This window comes from Phodopus roborovskii, unplaced genomic scaffold (assembly GCF_943737965.1).
Source record: "Phodopus roborovskii unplaced genomic scaffold, PHOROB, whole genome shotgun sequence".
NCBI classification, from domain to species: Eukaryota; Metazoa; Chordata; class Mammalia; order Rodentia; family Cricetidae; genus Phodopus; species Phodopus roborovskii.
The window spans coordinates 4,530,598-4,549,399 of NW_026126603.1; the positions used below are offsets into that span (position 1 = coordinate 4,530,598).

Sequence of the window (18,802 nt, forward strand, 5' to 3'; positions counted from 1 at the left end):
ATGTGAAACGCTGCAGTGCCTTTATTTATAGAGATGTGGCTGTTATGGAGAAAGGTGGGAGATGGGGAAGAAAAAATAAAAAATCAGAGACTCAACATTTAAATAAATAAATGGATCACCAACAAGTTTATTAAAACAATAAAAGTTCACACATTTAAGTCAAAATATGATTAGGTCTAAAACAAGTGGACAATTCAAAACTAGAATAACAACTTGCGGGACAGGGAATTAGAGTAGAAGATTAAATCAACTCACTCCTTGAACATCAATAAATTAATGAAACTCCTTAACTGTATTAGTTATATCAATGGTTAAAATTTTCTAGAGTTCTGGGGTTTTATGAAGGAAACCTAGAAGGTGTGGGGAGAACGTGCCCTAGAGGTTCACAGAGTTTGGGGTTTTTCTGTAGGCAGTCTAGGTGTGGTGAGAGCATACCCTGGAGCCTCATTTGCAGGAGGTGGTGGTGGCAGCCAGCTGGTGATTGGATCAGAGGCAAGGAAGAACAAGCACAGAGCAGCTCCAGATTCAGCAAAGGCCTCAGCTCTGGGTCTTCCTGGGCTGGGAAGAACTTGCTGCAACTAAATTACAAACAGCTTGTGCAATCTGAGAACCCACCAACAACAATGTTGGAAGCGCTGTGATAGGATCAAGGTATAGGCAGAGAACCAACCTCAAAAATGGCATTAGTCCATAGAAGCCTTTCCTCTCTCCTCTCAGAAGATGCCAGAAGCTCTTGTGATGAATAAGAGAGAACCACACACCCTGTCCTTCCTTCTCTGTACTAGCAGATGCCCTGTGAACTGGCTTTCTGCTTAGTCAACTTGCCCTTTAGCATGTGCTTGAAATATTCCCTCAGTACATGGGCAAGCAGCTGCTTCAGTGAGAAGAAATGAATAAGCACCCTGTCCTGCACTCCTCAAACCCAGTGGAAGAATGCTGTAAGGTTCCTAAATGATTTCTAAGTGAGCTTTCAGGCACTTCTTTATTCCTCTCTGAGTGTGGTGACCATGAGGATTCTGCTTGTGGGGCTGTTTATTCACTAGTAACCTTAGTACCATCCTGCTCTTTCACCTAATGTGAAATTCTTCAGGTGAGTCAGTCAAGCCTCAGTGCAGTGCGTGCTCAGTACTGCACTGATTGGACATAGTAGCCTGCGGCCTGATTCCCATTCTAGGAAACAGGAAGGGAAATCCTGCCCTGATTAGCTTTCTGCTGCTTCTCTGTGAGGCTATAGCTCATGCCTGTGATTTCCCTAGCCTGCAGGAGTCCAGGAGTGCTAGCTTATAGCCGTGGTTCAGCTGCCTTCGGAACAGTATCTAGACTCACCTCTACCATCTAAACTAAATAAAAGAACTCATTTGAGAATGGATTATTTTCAAGATACAAGAGATAATTCTATTCGATTCAGCAACAAAATGAATGACTCCTCAGATAGTCACACCCCAGTAACTTAATTGCTTTTGTCAGCTGTCAGGCAGGCAGGAGGTCAGAGAAAATCCAAACCATTAACTTACAAATGATGTGTGTACCTTTGGGAATATAAGAAGCACCTACCCCAACTTCTGGCGGGGGATCCTTGTGCTCCGGAAGGACACTGGTCCGAATCTATGGAGAAAAACAAACATTTCCTATGTGACTTCTGAATAGACACTTGGGCAGAATTTACACACAGGTCCTGAATTTCTGTTTTCTTCCAATGTCGATTCAAACTTGTGAGTTAATCATCAATGAAAACACCTGCCCTTGGCATCCACTGCAGTACAATAAAGCTATCTTTTTACAGTTCCAAATATTCCTGACTTCTCAGTGGACTAAGCTCCTTGGCCCTCACCCATCTCCTAGTGGTCAGAAGCAGACAGACATCCGGGACTTAAGTGAGTCACCTTTTATCTCCTCAAAAACCAACTTTCATTCACTGTTCCAAAGGAATGAAAGAATGGCAGAGAGAAAGTATTCCACCAATACTGGACAACTCTCGGAATGAGAGCTAATCCAGAGCTCCACCAAGGAGATCCCTTCCCCCTGAAAACTCTGGCCCATGTGTTAGGGCAGTGACATCAGAATTAACCTGAAGATTAAGTCCAGTGGTAAAATGATCAAAAATACCAGTCACCAGAAGTTTCCCACATGAATATTCCACATGAACATGCACCCTTTGAATAATTAGACATGCACATTTTATGGAGGGGTGGTTATCTAACCTTGTTTTTCACTATAATTCTGGGGGTATTTCAAACCATTCATGTTCATCATTGCTACTGGATTTTCTGAGTTTCATTATGTAGCTACTGAGCCTTGTTCTCCTAAAGAAAATAAAAAGCTTCAAGCAGAAGAGAGCTAGGTTATATTTCTCACATAAGAGAAAAGGCAGTGAGAAAAAATAAAACTGGCATGAAAGACTTTGAAATAAAAATGAGATGAGACAGTTGAATGAATACAGGGCAATAGGAAATTGTGACCTGTTTAACTGGAGAGCAAGAGTCAGCAGGGATGTGAATGGATCAACAGAGCGTAAGTGTGTTGTGGAAAAGGTTTCCTGAGGTCATTCTAACAAAACCCCTTTAGAAGTACAGCCCTGTGAGTCCCTGAGGTTCTGGTACACCCTAGTATAACAGGTCAATGGTCCTAAGAAGGAGGTGCAGCTACACTATACCTAGTAGTGTCAAAAGGCTTCATCCAGGTTTAGGGTCAAAAAACTTCATCCAGCTTTTATGGCCCATGTATCTTCAACAGTCTCTATGTCAGAATCGATTCATGTGCTGTGGTAGAGCATGCCTTTAATTCCCACCTTACACCTCTTTATTTCTTACAGCAGATCCAGTTCTAGCCTTGCACAATTTGTCAGTCATTACTCCACCAAATTGTGTGCCAGTGAACAAAGTCAGTGACAAAAGAGATACCAAGAGGGTGAACAATACAATGTACAGAACATACTCGGCTCAGAATGTGTGGTGGAAGGCTCCCTTGTTAAGATTTTGGTAACTTGATAGCTGCATGCATGTTCTTTCGCCATGTTTACTATTCACTCTCACTATCTGAGAGCCATCAGCTACCCTCAGAAAGATGGGAAAAATATATACATACTTAGCTGTTAGGAATCATGGAGAATACACACACACACACACACACATACACACCTCTTATATTCAATTGTCCATAAGTACAGCCTTGTTCCTTTCTTCATAGTTAGCAGATTACATAAAGGATGTATATACATATACATATATATGTATGTATATATATATACATACATGTATGTATGTATGTATGTGTATATATATATGTGTGTGTGTATTCACATGTGCTACTCATACATACATTCACACATGTTATTTGCATTCTTTTTCAAAATATTGACTACTAAAAATATTGTCAAGAGGGAAATACTTGTATTGGGACATTAAATAAAAAGTGAGAGAAGCCTGTAAGGCTCAACATGTGTATGGGTGCATAAAACACTTGATTTAGGGTATATGTATGTGCATATATAAAAAGAGACAAAGAATAATATTAACAGTTCCAACATGGCCCATTAAACTCCTATATTCATATGATTTTTATTATGTCATATAAATATGAATAAGCTATAGAAGAAAGAAGATTCTTTATTCCAAGTCATTTACAAAAAAAATTAAAAACATCATGGCCTGGTTTATTTTATTCTATGTATGTGTGTTGGGAAGGGAGAGGAGGAGTACTAAAGGACAGAGAAGATGAACTTATTATTTATTTTGAATAGTGAAAGGGTAAGTGTCGGTTTGTAAAGTGTTAAAATGTTTGCAGTTTGAATTGGCACTGGTGAGGTCATGGCACTGGTGAGGTCATGGCACAGCTTTCCTTACATGTAGTGTGTCCTATTGCACATCCCCAAGGCTGTATGGAGAACAGTGGTTTGCCAGTGAATAGGGGCCCGTCCTTCTCTTTGGGGATGCAGTGTCTAGTGGCTGTGACAAATCTAAAACACTCAAGTACAATATAGCAAGTGCTACAATAGAAATGTGAGCATTTGCTATCAGTGTTTAGATGGAAGACTAAAGACTCTTGGCCTCTTGGTATCAGGGGAGGTTGCACAGCAGAGGTGCTCAGGGGCTTGAAAAATGAGTAGGAGTTTTCAGCAAGGAAGAGTACAAGGAAGCGTAAAGGGTGGAAGGTGACAGGTATGCACCACATAGCTACTAGAGCCCAACTGCCTTTGTAAAGTATTTGTTCCCCAGGATGCTTCAAGGAACTTAAAAGAAATGACTTGATTTAAGTAGGTTTGGAGAAGTAGATTAGGTACAAAGCATAGAAGGCCATGACCCTATATAGTTGGAACTTTTTTTGTTTATATACTTCTCCCAGGTAACAGGAAATTAGGGGAGGCTTTTGGGGCTAGCATATGAATCATCCCAAATCCTTCTGGGAGCTCTTGAACTCTTACACTAATGAGATTAGTGTAAGTCATTGCATTGTGTCAGCCCTTGGAGCTGGTGTGGGCTATGGAGGGGAGATAAGGAGTGAATGCAGAGTTAAGGAAGTGGAATAAATAAGTTAGGAAAGGAGTAAGGTGAGAGGAAAACAGACAGAAGACAGAGGAATTGAGAACAGAGTAACCAGAATGCAGGGAGGGCAGGAGGGTGCTACTGAGAACACAGTTCTTAAAAAACTTATAGTGTCTAGCTGAAGAAGGAAGCCATGGCTGTTTCTGCAGTATTTGGAATGTTCTAGTTCCTCACCATGTCATGTCTCCTGAGGATTAATGGCCTTCCTTGGGAACTCATTTTTCCCTTTTTAGGTCTTAACATATTTTCCTACTGAGTGTCTTCAATGTGCCTCTCCCAGAATTTTCCCAGAACCCCCAAAAAAAATCTACCCCAAATATACACTATATAATCAAAGCCCTCAGGGCTCTTGTTTAGAGATCTATGACAACAAATAAAGCAAAGTGGGCCAGGTGATGTATGTGACTCCATTCATGCTCACACTCTGAATATTATCTTGCTTATTCCATAAGTTCACATAAAGCAAATTGCTTTCATCACTTTAACCTTCTGTCAACCCCAGAAGTTCAAGGTCCACATATGTTAACTTTGAAATGATAAACACAAGTAGTTAACTTTGATATGATAACCATATGCTAGCAGGTAGGCATTAATGCAACTCCCTGCAGAATATTTTGCTAAATTTTAAAGCTTTAAGGAATTGCCAGGATATGACTCAATAGGTGAACATACCATATTCAAGCTCAGTTCTGTCAAGGCAACTCTGGAAGCTGGTGAGTCTAATTGTACAGAACATAGATACTGCTGCCCCACGAGTAGACCGCTGCATTTTCACTGGTGAGTAAATAACCAAGCCTATGGCAATGAACTGTTTTGCAGATCCCGAGCTAGCAAAGGAGAGAGTCATGTTATCGAGAGTATTTGTCCCTGGCTACATTTCCCAGACCTCAGGTTGATCCATTTCTGCAGGGGTAAACAAGGAAGGAGCAACCTCATCTAGATAGACACAACTGGGATGGAGGGAGAAAGGTAAGGATCATCTGGGAGGAATACCCAAGAAAGATCCTCCATCCTCCAAACTGATACTGAATTGGGTATAGCATGTCTCTATATTAAATGTTTGTAGAAGCGTTTACTGGCATGCGACAAGTTTAACTGCCTAAAACAACGTGTTATGACTTGATTGCAGTCCTTTCAAGGCTCAGGGTATGGAAAGACTCATTCTCCAGGCAGATCTCCAAGGCAAGCTGCCCATGCCCTTGTTTAGAGACTTCACTGAGGAAGACCCACCTTTGTGCTCCCACAGACACTGAGGAGAACCAAGTATCCCACAGCTTTAGAAGAGAGGCCCTCATTTTCTAGATGACTCTCATGAGATCGATGAAAATACCTCACATGTGCCCTTCTTGCTGCATGGCTTCCTCCATGTTTGAATAAAGCATTAGAAAATTCTTTGTGAAGAGAGACCCACATGAATTCCCGGGGAAGAGCACCCCTGACTCTGAGGAGGAAGCATGCTCCTGCCCAGTGCCATGACAAACCAAGCAGAGCAAAGAGACCCACATGTAGGCCCACAACTGGCATACAGGAGAAAATAAGGGCCACTTGGGACCTGTGGCTCCAGGAAGATGAGGCACTGTTTCAGTGAACAAATGTATGGTGTGGTATGGGAGAGAGACAGAGAAAGAGAAGGGTATGGGAAAGAAAGGGAGGGGGGTTCATTTCCTGTGGTCAGAAGCATATCTGAAGAAGCATAAGTACTGAAGAGCCAGCTGAGGTAAGTGGCTTCATTGCCATGGTGACGTCTGGACTGTTGCTATGGCACATATTTGGGTTCACGGCCATTTTGCAGCCATAGTCTGGGTTGACATTCCAGGCTCATGACACCACCAATGGCAGAAAAGATAGGACTGTACACAGTTGGCCCCACTCCTCACTGGCTACAACATTATAGAGAACTGGAGCAGCCCCCGACTAGCTGAAGCACTCAGGAGAACAAGTCCAACACCTTTCCTGGGCAGGCAGCATACAGAGATGACCCTGTTCACATGGTGAGCTGTCCTGGAGGGTGTGAGGATGAGAGATTGGGATGCATACCTCTCTTCTGTAGCATGGTAGCATGAGTGAGGGAAAGATGCACCCTTCTCCTTGCCCCTAGACACCTGTAGCAGGTAGAAGACCTGACCCAAACCCTGAGCAGTTACAGTACTTGTGGCATGGGTCCTGGGTAGGACAGTAGACTTGTCCCTGTAGGCAGTACTGAGGACAGGAGAGGGGCATAGCTTGTACTGCCTTCCTTGTCTATAGGTTGGTGGTAGATGTCGTTCTGTTAATAGGTTTCTCTTATTGGTTGGTGAATAAAACACTGTTTTGCCAGAGAGGCAAGAAGATAGGCAAGACTAGGAGATGAGGAGAATTCTGGGAAAAGCCGGCAAATGGAGCTCACCAAGAGAGCTCTATGTTGACTACAAAAGGAGTAGCACTTCCCTTCTCTGGGAAGATGAGACTACATGGAAATACATATATTAATAGAAAATGGCCAATAACTAAAGCAGAGCTAGCCAATAAGAAGCCCTAGACATTGGCCAACAGCTTATAACAAATACAGCATGTGCGTATTTATTTGGGGTTGAGGTGGCTGCAGGACCAGGCAGGCAGGAAAGAACCTCTGTAACAAGTGGGGACAAGGCAAAGATGTTCTCTCCCCTTTCCCCTACCATCTACAGCTGATGAGGTAACTGACATCCACCCCATCTATGAAGGGCCTGATCCCACGGACTCAAAGCTGTAGTATCTCCATGACACAGAACAATAACAGCACATCCAAGTGGAATCCCAGTGAGGGAACAACATCAAAAGTATATGATAGTATAGCAGAAACCTAAGGCCTTGGACCAGACCAATTACTGTGCAAAGAACACTTGCACGTAAAGTTATATGGATAAAAGGGTTTACTGGGTGACTCACTGGATCACACTTTGGCTCCCATGGTGAGATTTTTCCTTTTCCTTTTTTTTTCTTAAATTTTCTTTAATTTTACTTTATTGGGAGGAGGTTACAAGAGCAGATGGTAGATACAAAGGGATGGGAAATGAATGAGAATCAGAAGAGTGATGTGAAAGACACAAAGAATAAATAAAAAGAAATTTTAAAAGAGAAAATCATTTGTCCCAAATTCTTCTCACACAACAAATTCTTGCACAATAGATCTTTGTTTTCGGGGGGGGGGGATCCATTACCTCTTATAATCTTACTTGAGCAGGTTAAAGTATCTTCAAAATATCTCTTTTCTCTTTAAAGAAGACTACTTAAATCTGATCAGAAATCATCAATATAAACATGAGTGAATATTACTTTGTATTATATGATATTTGGCATATGTATGCATTAATACATTGTATACTGTTTATTTGTAGAGCTGGGAACATTGGGCAGGGCTTTCTTCACACTAGGTAAGACTGAACTATAACCCAGCTCTACATGATGTTTAATTAAAATCAAGTAAGGACTCCCATCTCCTCACATGTAAATCATGTCTTTATCATGAAAACAGCAAAGATCTTTCTTCTGAAAATTTCTAATATCTAATTGTTACATGTAGCTCCTCTACTATGCAAATAGCTAACTAGGACATCCTAGCTCTATGTCAAGCTTCCGTACCTGTGGCTCTCTGAATTCTCCCAAGTTGCCATAGGCATCATTTTACTCTCAGCATCTGTGACATGATCTCTCTTATAGAGGGAGCCATGTAGACTGTTGGAGCCCTGGGCCTGATGATATCATGTAGTAGTTCTGGGAAATATGCTGGAATTCATGGCATAGAGGGAGTATCCCACAGTCCATTTTAAGATTCTACCTCCCACAGTGACCATGGAATGAGCTCTCAGCAAAAGACACACATTTAATGTTTACAACTGCCTCAGAAGCCAGAAGAATGTAGAGTTCTCACTTTTTTCAAATGGATGATTAATGTCAGATTGTAGTTAGGATGAAATAAAGCAAAATAACTGAATCACACTAAATCTTTTTTTTTTTTTAACTTAAATCTCATCCAAGATATGTTAAGCCCTTAGTATGGTCTAACCATCATTATACAAATTATAATTGTACAGTTCTCTGAATGTTAAAAGTTAATAAAACAAAGGGTTCTTTGTTGGTTTGTTTTATGATGGGGGGGCTTTCTGTTTTGTTTTCTGTTTGTCTGTCTAGAGGCAATAAAAAAATGACCTGATTAATTAAGACTCAAACATCCAAAGACAATTGATAGAAATTTTTAATCTTCTAAAACTCCTGAGTCTGTGATTGTAAATCATTTCACTATTGCTCAATTTTTTGAGTAAATAACATATAACACATCTAAATTTAAATGATTTTGACAACCAAATAAATGTAGCAATGTGGAAATATTTTCCTCATCATCTTAGAGCCAGGTTTAAAAGTTCATCCTGAAAACTTCTAGTTAACTAGCTCATTTGTAAGGATTATAAAGCCACTGTTACAAACCCAGGTACAAAAGAAAGGTTCCCTCCATGTGGTGGCTTGAATAGGAATGGCCCTATGGGCTCATATATTGGAATGCACCATTTTTGGAGATTGACACTACTTGACAGGGATTAGGAATTGTGGCCTTGTTTCAGGAAGTATGTCACTGAGGGTGGGCTATGGGGATTCAAATGCTGAAGCCAGACTCAGTGTCTCTCTCGGCCTTGCCTGCTAATTTGGGTGTAGCCCTCTCAGCTACATCTCTAGCACCATATCTGCCTTCATGCCACCATGCTTTCTGCTATGACAATAATAGATTAAACTTGCGAAACTGTAAGTTTTCCTTTATGAGAGTTACTGTGGCCCTGATACTTCTCCACAGCCATAGAACATTGACTAAGAGACTCCATGAATATTTTGGAGATCAGCCCTTTGTCGGATATAGGATTGGTGAAAATCTTTTCCCAGTCTGTGGGTTGCCGTTTGGTCTTGTCCACTGTGTCCTTTGCCTTACAGAAGCTTCTAAGTTTAAAGAGGTCCCATTTATTAATTGTTTCTCTCAGTGTCTGTGCTCCTGGAGTTATGTTCATGAAGCGGTCTCCTATACCAATTTGTTCAAGGGTACCTCCTACTTTCTCTTCTAAGAAGTTCAATGTGGCTGGATTGATGTTAAGGTATTTGATTGATTTGGACTTGAGTTTTGTGCATGGCGACAGACATGGGTCTATCTGCAGTCTTCTACACACCCTCATCCAATTGTGCCAGCACCATTTGTTGAAGATGCTGTCCTTGCCCCATTGTATAATTTTAGCTGTTTTGTCGAAATTCAGGTGTTCATAGGTGTGTGGGTTAATATCAGGATTTTCAATTTGATTCCATTGGTCTACCTGTCTATTTGTATGCCAATATCAGGCTGTTTTCACAACTATAGCTCTGTAGTAGAGCTTGAAGTCAGGAATGGTGATGCCTCCTGAAGTTCTTTTAATGTATAGGGTTGTTTTGGCTATCCTGGGTCTTTTGTTTTTCCATACAAAGTTGATTAGTATCCTTTCAAGGTTGGTGAAGAATTGTGTTGGGATTGTAATGGGGATTGCATTGAAAATATACAAAGAACTTAAGAAACTAGTCAACAAATCACCAAATAACCCTATTAAAAATGGGGTACAGAACTGAAGAAAGAATTCTCAATAGAGGAAATCAAAAAGGCTGAAAGACACTTAAGAAAGTGCTCAACATCCTTAGCTATTAGGGAAATGCAAATCGAAACAACTTTGAGATACCATCTAACTCCTGCCAGAATGGCTAAAATTAGAAACACCAATGATGACTTATGTTGGAGAGGATGTAGAGAAAGGGGAACACTCCTCCACTTCTGGTGGGAGTGCAAACTCATACAGCCATTTTGGAGATCAGTATGGCAGTTCCTCAGGAAAATGGTAATCAGTTTACCACAGGACCTGGCAATCGCCCTCTTAGGCATATACCCGAAGGATTCACATCCATGCAACAAAGACATCTGTTCAACTATGCTCATAGCAGCACTATTTGTAATAGCAAGAACCTGTAAGCAACCTAGATGCCCCTCAATTGAAGAATGGATAATGAAGATGTGGCACATCTACACAATGGAATACTACTCTGCAGAAAAAATAATGGTATCTTAAAATTGACAGGCAAGTGGATGGCACTTGAAGAAACCATCCTGAATGAGGTAACCCAGTCACAAAAAGAGGAACACAGTATGTACTCACTCATATATGGATTTTAGACCTAGATCAAAGGATCACCAGCCTATAATTCACACCACCAGAGGTACTAGGATACAAGGAGTATTCTAAGAGACTCATATAAAGTCCCTCACAGAACTGGGAAGGGACAAGTCCCCCAGAGCTCAGGGGAAGTGGGGGGGCAGTGAATGGAGAGAGAAGTAGGAGAAAATGAGAGGGAGGAACAGAAAACATGCCCGACCAGGAAGATTGAGCCTGGTTAGGAATATAAGACAGGAAAGAGAGAGAGAGAGAGAGAGAGAGAGAGAGAGAGAGAGAGAGAGACAGAGACAGAGACAGAGACAGAGACAGAGAACATAAAAGAGGGAGCCAATATTGGTTTGAAGATAAAATTGAACACAAAAAAGGTCTAGAGAACTACAAGACTGCTGCCAAATAACAATTTGAGCTTCCGTGGAAAGGCTACCATAAATGCCCTTCCCGGATAGTGAGATCAACAACTAACTTATCCATGGAGCCTTCAACTAATGCCTGTTAGAAACAGGAGCAAACACCCATACATAAACACTGAGTCGAACTAGAACCCAGATGCAGATGGAGAGGACAAGACCATGCGGCAGAAACACATACAGACAGCTTACCTGAACAAGGAGGAGCTAATGGCCACTAGACTGATAGCTGGGAAGCCAGCATGGGACTGACTCAGGCCCCCCCTGAATGTGGGTCTCAGCCAGAAGGACTGAACCATCTAGGGACCTCAGACAGTAGACCCAGGATGTATCCCTGGTGCACAAAAGGACTTTGCAAACACATCCCCCATGGAGGGATAACTACTGCCTTAATCTAGAGAAAGGAGAGAAGCCCTAGTCCCTACTTCACATGACCTGTCAGATCTACATGACCCCAACTGGATGGCATTCCCTTACATATGGAATTGGGGTGGGGGATGGGAGGGGAGGGTGGTTAGAGTGCATGTGAGAGGGCAGAGAGGGTAAAAGGGAGGGAAGAAGGGAGGGAGGGAGAGAGGGAAGGAGGGAGGGAGGGAGAGAGGGAGAGGAAACTGGGATCGACATGAAAAAAAATAAATTAAATTAAAAAAAAATTGCTTTGACTCCAAAATTTAAGTTGAAGGAGAAGTTACTGGGGAAAAGGATTTCTATTTTTGTTTCCACAGAAAATGAAAAGATGTGGACTCCTTCCAGACTAATATGGTTTGATCAAGCCAGACCGCCTGAAACAGAGTACGAGGTGATCCTACATTCAAAACAGCTGGACAAAGCAGCCTTACAGACTACAGCCAGGATTTCTGAATCTTCTTCGAATCCCCCATGACAGTGCCCCTTACCAGCAGGAAGTAGTTTGGAAAGAACAATGCCCAAATTCCCAAATATTGTCTACAAATATTTGTTTTCATTTAAATGGACTTTGTTATATAAAATAAATTTTAAAAAAAAGAGAGACTCCATGAAAGGTATGTTCTAGATATATGAGAAAATAGGAATTGCAAAAGAATGTAAAGCATGAAAATTTTGTTTAGCAGTCTATAAAGCAGATATTCTTAATATATAAGTCTTATAGGATTATATATATATATATATATATATATATATATACATATACATACATACACACACACACACACACACACACACACAAAATCTGGCTGGAAATGATTCTGAAATTCCTAAGATCTATTCCAATAAGAAGAATGAATTGATTCTAATTCTTTTTTGAAATTTATACTAGTAATATTTAGTTACCTTTCTTAAATAAATAAAAAAAGCACCTGGGTCAAAGTAGGAATACATTTCCTTTAGTGAAAATCATCCCCAAACCTCATGATCTAAAATGTTTGCTATTTTTATTAGTCATTTTTCTGTTGCTGAAAAAAAAAGAAAGAATCAACTTTAAAAGAAGAAAATATTTATTTGAGCTCGTGCTCTATGTTTGCTCTATTCTTTGGGCCTGTGACAGAACAGTGCACCACAGTAGAGAATGCAGTAAAGAATGTCTTTATATATCAGGGAAGAAAAGGGAAAAGGAAGATTTCCAAGATCCTAAAATCCCTTCCAAGGCCATGTTCCAATAACCTAACTTCCCTCCACCAGGGCCTGCCTCCTGAGGGTTCTGTCACCACAGGCTGGCAGCCAAGGTTTCAGCATAGGATTCTTGGAGAGCAGTTAGTAGCTAAGCTGTAACATAAACCTTGACAACACATTAGAATTAACCATTGCCAACATATTTTTGTTTCTATGTTCATTTAGTGCCCTAGTACCATTAAAGCAAAAGCTACCATGAAAGGATCCAGGCATCGGGGTTTTTATGGCTCATTCTCCTTGTGATTCTAATGTACAGCCAGAAATAAATGAGAAACATAATATGATAAGTGTTTTAAATAGCTTATTTTATTTTACCTTTAATTGTGTGTATATGTGTGTGGAGGGGGTGGGCATGAGTATTTGAGGAAGCAAAAAGAAATTTAGAGTTATAGGCAGTTATGAGCTACCTATCATAGATGCTGGAACCAAAATCAGGTTAATCGTAAGCTTTTCTTTAACCAATGAGCTATGTCTCCAGTCCCAGGATAAAAAAGTGATTAGTAATTACTTTAAATGTCAAGGAACTACAGAAATTATGATGATGCCTCCTAACAGGGAACTTATGTTTGTCCTTTGCTAAGCAAATATTTATGGTGGAGATGGCTGATCAATTATGTCAAAGATTGAACCAGGATAGAAAGAGTTTTGGTACTGTTTGGTGCTGTTGACAGGACAGTTTTCACCCAGATTCCTGTGCCTTCCTTCTGAGAATGACTGTTTAAAGACAGGACTTCACCACTAGTGAAATGACTAGGTTAAAGGGTAGGTCCATAGGTCTGCAGGCCTGGAATTAGCCTAACATATATAAGAAGAAATTCTTGGGAAGCTAAATACAGAAGACAGAAGTAGAAGGGCTACTTTCAAGTCAGGAGGAGAATCTTTGAAGATTCTCTATATTATACTTCCTAACTATAGGACTATGAGAAAGACAATTTCTATCCTGTAAAGGCCATTTGGTGATGTTTCTCCTGAGCAGCTTGGTAATGTCAATGTGTTTGTGTGGTATGACTTTCCAAGATTTAACTGAGATCACAGTTAATCTTTCCTTCTCAACCCTCAAAGAGCACGGGACTTTCTTCAGTTTTTCTGTGTATGCCTTTAGAAGCACTATACCTCACATTGCCTCAGAATTTTTCAAATTTCTTTAGTATAAGATTAGCCTGGAATTTGAGTCATCCTTTTGGTTTCCAAGTTTGTCATTTTGGCAACATTTGCAATCCAGAATATTTGCAGAGTTCTCTGCTTGCCAGCACCCACGTTCTGTTCAGTGAAACCTTGATTTTCAGACTTTCAGGTCCAGCAGGATCCCTGGAAGCCTCCAGGTAAGAAATGGATCTTTTTACCTTACTGTATCAACTTACAGTCCCTCTGTGCTTCTGAACTGTCCTGCTATTTTTCCTTCTCCCTAGTTTCCAAGGCACTGTGGAATTGTGGGAAATTTTATATTGTTTCCCCCTTCTTGTTCTTTGCATGGCCCCTCAGCTTCCCACCATTATAGGAATTCAGTAAATTGGGTATGAACTAATGAAAAAAAGGCTACTCAATGAAAGCCTTAATGTCTCCATTTCTCAGTTAACCTGATACAGAGGCTGTTTTTTTTTTTCTCTATGCAGGCAGAAATCCTCACTATAAAGTTGACACTGTGTGTGTGTGTGTATGTGTGTAGATTGAACCCAAGTTCTCACAATACTATACATATGTTCTACATGAAGATATACTCCCAACCTCTGAACTTGTTACTATACAGAAGTTGTCAGAAAGCTAATGAATCTTCCGAACACATGACTAAAGGGTGAAAATCTAACACTTACTAGAGGCCTTAAGTGTGATTGCAAAGGTAAATAAAATGATGTCCTAATGTGGTATTTTGTTCCTTGAGAAGTCCCTAAAAACCATTTACAAACATATTTATAAATGGCTCTTTTGGTAAATAGCATTTATTCCAAAGCCTGAATATCATCCAAAAAATGATGCAATAATTATTGACAATGATAGGCTATATTGGCTGTTACTAGGTAAATACAACCATCTTTCAAATGCCAAACAAAGTGTCACAAATTATATACATAAGAACATTCTACAGACTTCAAAGAAAATATGAATAAAAGCAAATGTAAGCACAGTTTTATTTTGGATGAATCCCATGTACAAAGATGTTTTTCATTTCTCTAAGGCAGTGATTTTCACACCACAGCTCTCTAGTCACATGGGTCTCTTTTCATTGAATTGCTGGCTCCTTAACACTTCTAATTTCTCTCTAGGAACACACTATGATACTAAAATCTAGTGATCACACAGGAGGCATGTGGTTCTTCAGGTTAATGGTGACTATGATTGGGCTCCTGACTCCCATAACTCTCAGTATCCCTGCCATTACCTCCATCTTATTCCATTTCCCTTTCCAATGATAAAAGGATCTACTGCACACAGGTAAAAGCATATGGGATGACAAAAATATCTATTTTATTCCTTTTGCAGCTTGTGTCTAGAAGACCACATTCTGCTGAAAATAAATGCTATCAAAAGTAAGGGTTCAATCTTATGGGTAAAGACTTCTCTCTGTAGCTGCTCTACTCTGCTCTCCAATACAGTTTATTTCTGTATCTTCCTGATCTTAACACCAGGTTAGGAAAGTAGACATCCAACAGACATAACTGCTGTAGAATATTCCTTTGCACTGTGTGAATGAGTGTCATTGTGATTGGTTTAGTAAAGAAAAAAGAAGAAGAAGAAGAAGAAGAAGAAGAAGAAGAAGAAGAAGAAGAAGAAGAAGAAGAAGAAGAAGAAGAAGAACAACAACAACAACAACAACAACAACAACAAGTGCACTGGTCAATAGCTGAACAGAATAAGGTTAGGCAGAAAAATCAGATTAGGAGAACGCTGGAAGGAAGATTGGCAGAGTCTGGAGTTGCCAGACAGACTCAGAGGGAGCAGGAAATGAACTTGCCATGTGTAAATAAGGAATATGGATTAACTTAAAATGTAAGAGCTAGTTAGTAATAGGTTTTAGCTATTAGCTGAGCATTTGTAGTTAATATAAGCCTCAATGTGTTTATTTGAGAGTGGCTTCAGGACAGGAAAACTCCACCTACAGTAAAAAAGAACAAACCTCCCAAGAAGTATGCAGTTTAAACAACAGATTTTCTTTAAGTAGTACGAAATGTTTAAATATTTAAAGTGGAAATAAAGCATAACACCCCTTTCCAATGCAAACACACATTCTAAGGTTGGTGTCACAGGTGCTGAAGACAATAGCTGGACACTAACTAATCAGCTGTTCTCTGGCTGTTAGAACTCCATCCTGCTAACTCAATGCTGTTGTCTGTGGTTTGAATGTCCACCTGTCTATCAAGGGTTTGATGGCCAGTTTGACTCTATGAGGATGTAGTGGGAACTCCAGGAGTGAGCCTTAGTGGGATGCTGGCTTTTCATGGCCAGAATATGCATTTGAAGGGAAGAGTAAGATCTGGTCCCTTCTTTTTTCTACTATTTTCTACCTCCTAACTGTGAATTGCACATTTTTGTTCCTCCATTTGCTCCTACCACATACACTGTCTCACCAAAGATTAAAGCCAACAGCTCTGATGAGTCATTGATGAAAGTATGTGAACTGGGAATCAAAATAAGCTTTTCTTGTAAGTTGATTTTTCTATAGTATTTTCTTTTTTTTCGTTTTAAATGTACACTTTTAATTTTTAAATTGTGCGTACACTGCTTTTGAGATAGTATTAAGACATGCATGGACTCTCATGGAGATTAGGGGCCTAGAATTAGAGTTAGAGGCAATTGTGAACCTCCCAAGAACCTCTACAAGATCCTAACAGCTGAGGCATCTCCCTAGCCTCTCATTTCATATGTTTGGAGGCTGAAGCCTTTGGTTTCTGGGTATGGCTAACAATCTGTGTCATTCCTTGATGTGTAGATATAATGCAAAGAAGACATTCTTGTTTTCTTCCCTGATCTTCTATTCTCTTTTGTCTTTGTCTAAATTCTGTTACAAGGACACTAGGAGCTAGAGTGGTGGCTCAGTGGTTGATAGGGCTTGATGCCCTTCCAGAGAGCCAGGGTACCATCCCTAGCTGAAAAAAAAAGAAAGAAAGAAAGAAAGAAAGAAAGAAAGAAAGAAAGAAAGCATGTTACAATAGGTTGGCTCTTAAACCAATGTCTATAATCCTCTTTTAAAATATTTTTCAGTTTTTATTTACATGTGTCTGTATGGGTAGATACCAACAGAGGCCAGAACAGGGAATTGGATCTTCTGGAACTATAGGTATAAATGGTTGTGAGCTTTATAGTATTTTCATACTGATAAAAAACTAACTCCTGAATGGATATTATTAGTATGTACATTATTTTTAGAGTCCAGTTCACTTCCATACATTTCACATGAAGAGTTTGTCAGGCCAGACCTCCATCTGCCTCCGTGTCTTTATCCAGCATCTTAATGTACAAAAATAATTGTGTTATCATTCTGAAAAGTGGGAAGAAAGTCATTAAGGCTGATTCATTAATCTCACACTAAACTTGGGTGGATCTATGTCCTAAGAACTTTTTATGTTCAAAACAGGTAATTGAAAGCTTATGGTTGGTGAACCAAGATAGTGATAGCAAAGGAAAAATCAAATAAAATTAGGCTCAGGTTCAATTATTTCAAGGAAGCATATGCTAATTGCAACACATGGTCATTTCAGATCTGAATCTCATAATTTTTGCCCATATTACAGCTGAGAAAACTGAATTTAAAAAAGCAAAGTAATTTGTCCATATCACTTCTTAGCAGGAATTAGGTTTGCCATCAGATGATTTTGCTTTTGAAGGCTATGTCCCACAGCAATGTGTCTCTTTAGAGCCAGGACTGATGGTGACTCTAATGGGCTTCCCTAGGGTTACTTAACAAAAATTTTTTAAAACTAAGAAATTCCTATTAGCCTTCAGGGAAAGATACAGAAACAAATGGTTACACTGCTAGATTTAAAACACCATTATTACATATTAACAGCTCCCACTTAATACCACAATCATGAGTTAATGAACAAGCCGTTAGACAGAAGATAGTAGTACCAACACAAAAACACATCTATTAATCTGTTGCTCACTGAAAGTCATTAGCCCCTGCAATGTAAGGCTAAACAATTTCTAGGTAGCATCAAAACAATTATAGTATTATCTATAATATCATTTACAAGTTAAGAGTTATTCTTGTCAAGAGATTATAGGCCCCTGTTGAGAAATTATTTATATAATAATATACCCATAAAGCCTATTTTTTATGAACTAGAAAATAGGGGTTAATATGAGGCATGGAATGTAACAACTACCAATACATCAATTCAACAAGTATTGCCTTCCTCTCCAGCAAAAAGAAGATGGAAATTCCAGTAGGTGGAGACTACTATCACAAAAGATTCCTTTCCCATGAAAATTTTACTAAAGCCTCTAATACAATGATCCATTACTCTCAACACAGCTGCTGTTTTTCATTACCTGTAGAAGCTTTAAAATGTGTTTGTGCCAGGGTCTCTATCCTCACTCCTTTAATTAGATTCTACACAAAATAGAAGACTACATGCTATACAAAGAAGAGTTAATGCTATACCCATTAAAGTACTAAAAAATAGAATGGTGAGTCTCTAACAGAAATGAGTTTAGATCCCAATGTTGCCATGGTGTGACAATAACCTGCCCAGCTCAAAGCTAGAAATCATGGGGATGTGGGAATGAACAAAAAAGAAGAAAAAAAGAAGAGGAGGAGAGGCAAGAGGCAAGAAGAGAAAACCACACCACAAGTAAAAATTAAATGCTGAATGACTGTCTCCAACATACTCACCCTCTCCATCCTAAAATGGCACAAAAGAAATAGCTAACCGCACCCTGAAGACTAGTCTTGTTGTAAAACTGGTGATTCATGGGCTAGGATGGGAACAGGGCATGGAGATCTGTCTAAAAATGTCCCTTTCACACAGGTGTGTACATGTCTCTCAGAAGTCTGGATTAAGACACCATGATTCAA

General features: G+C 39.8%; 1 protein-coding gene across 2 annotated transcripts in view; it reads right to left on the reverse strand.

The window, feature by feature from the left end:
- Inpp4b (inositol polyphosphate-4-phosphatase type II B) overlaps nucleotides 1–18,802 on the reverse strand; it is a 330,540-nt gene that overhangs the window by 226,797 nt on the left and 84,941 nt on the right. For both annotated transcript variants that reach the window (XM_051205838.1, XM_051205837.1), the window contains exon 5: nucleotides 1,555–1,605. In XM_051205838.1, the coding sequence (XP_051061795.1) occupies nucleotides 1,555–1,605 (51 nt within the window). The remainder of the gene's footprint in view (nucleotides 1–1,554; nucleotides 1,606–18,802) is intronic.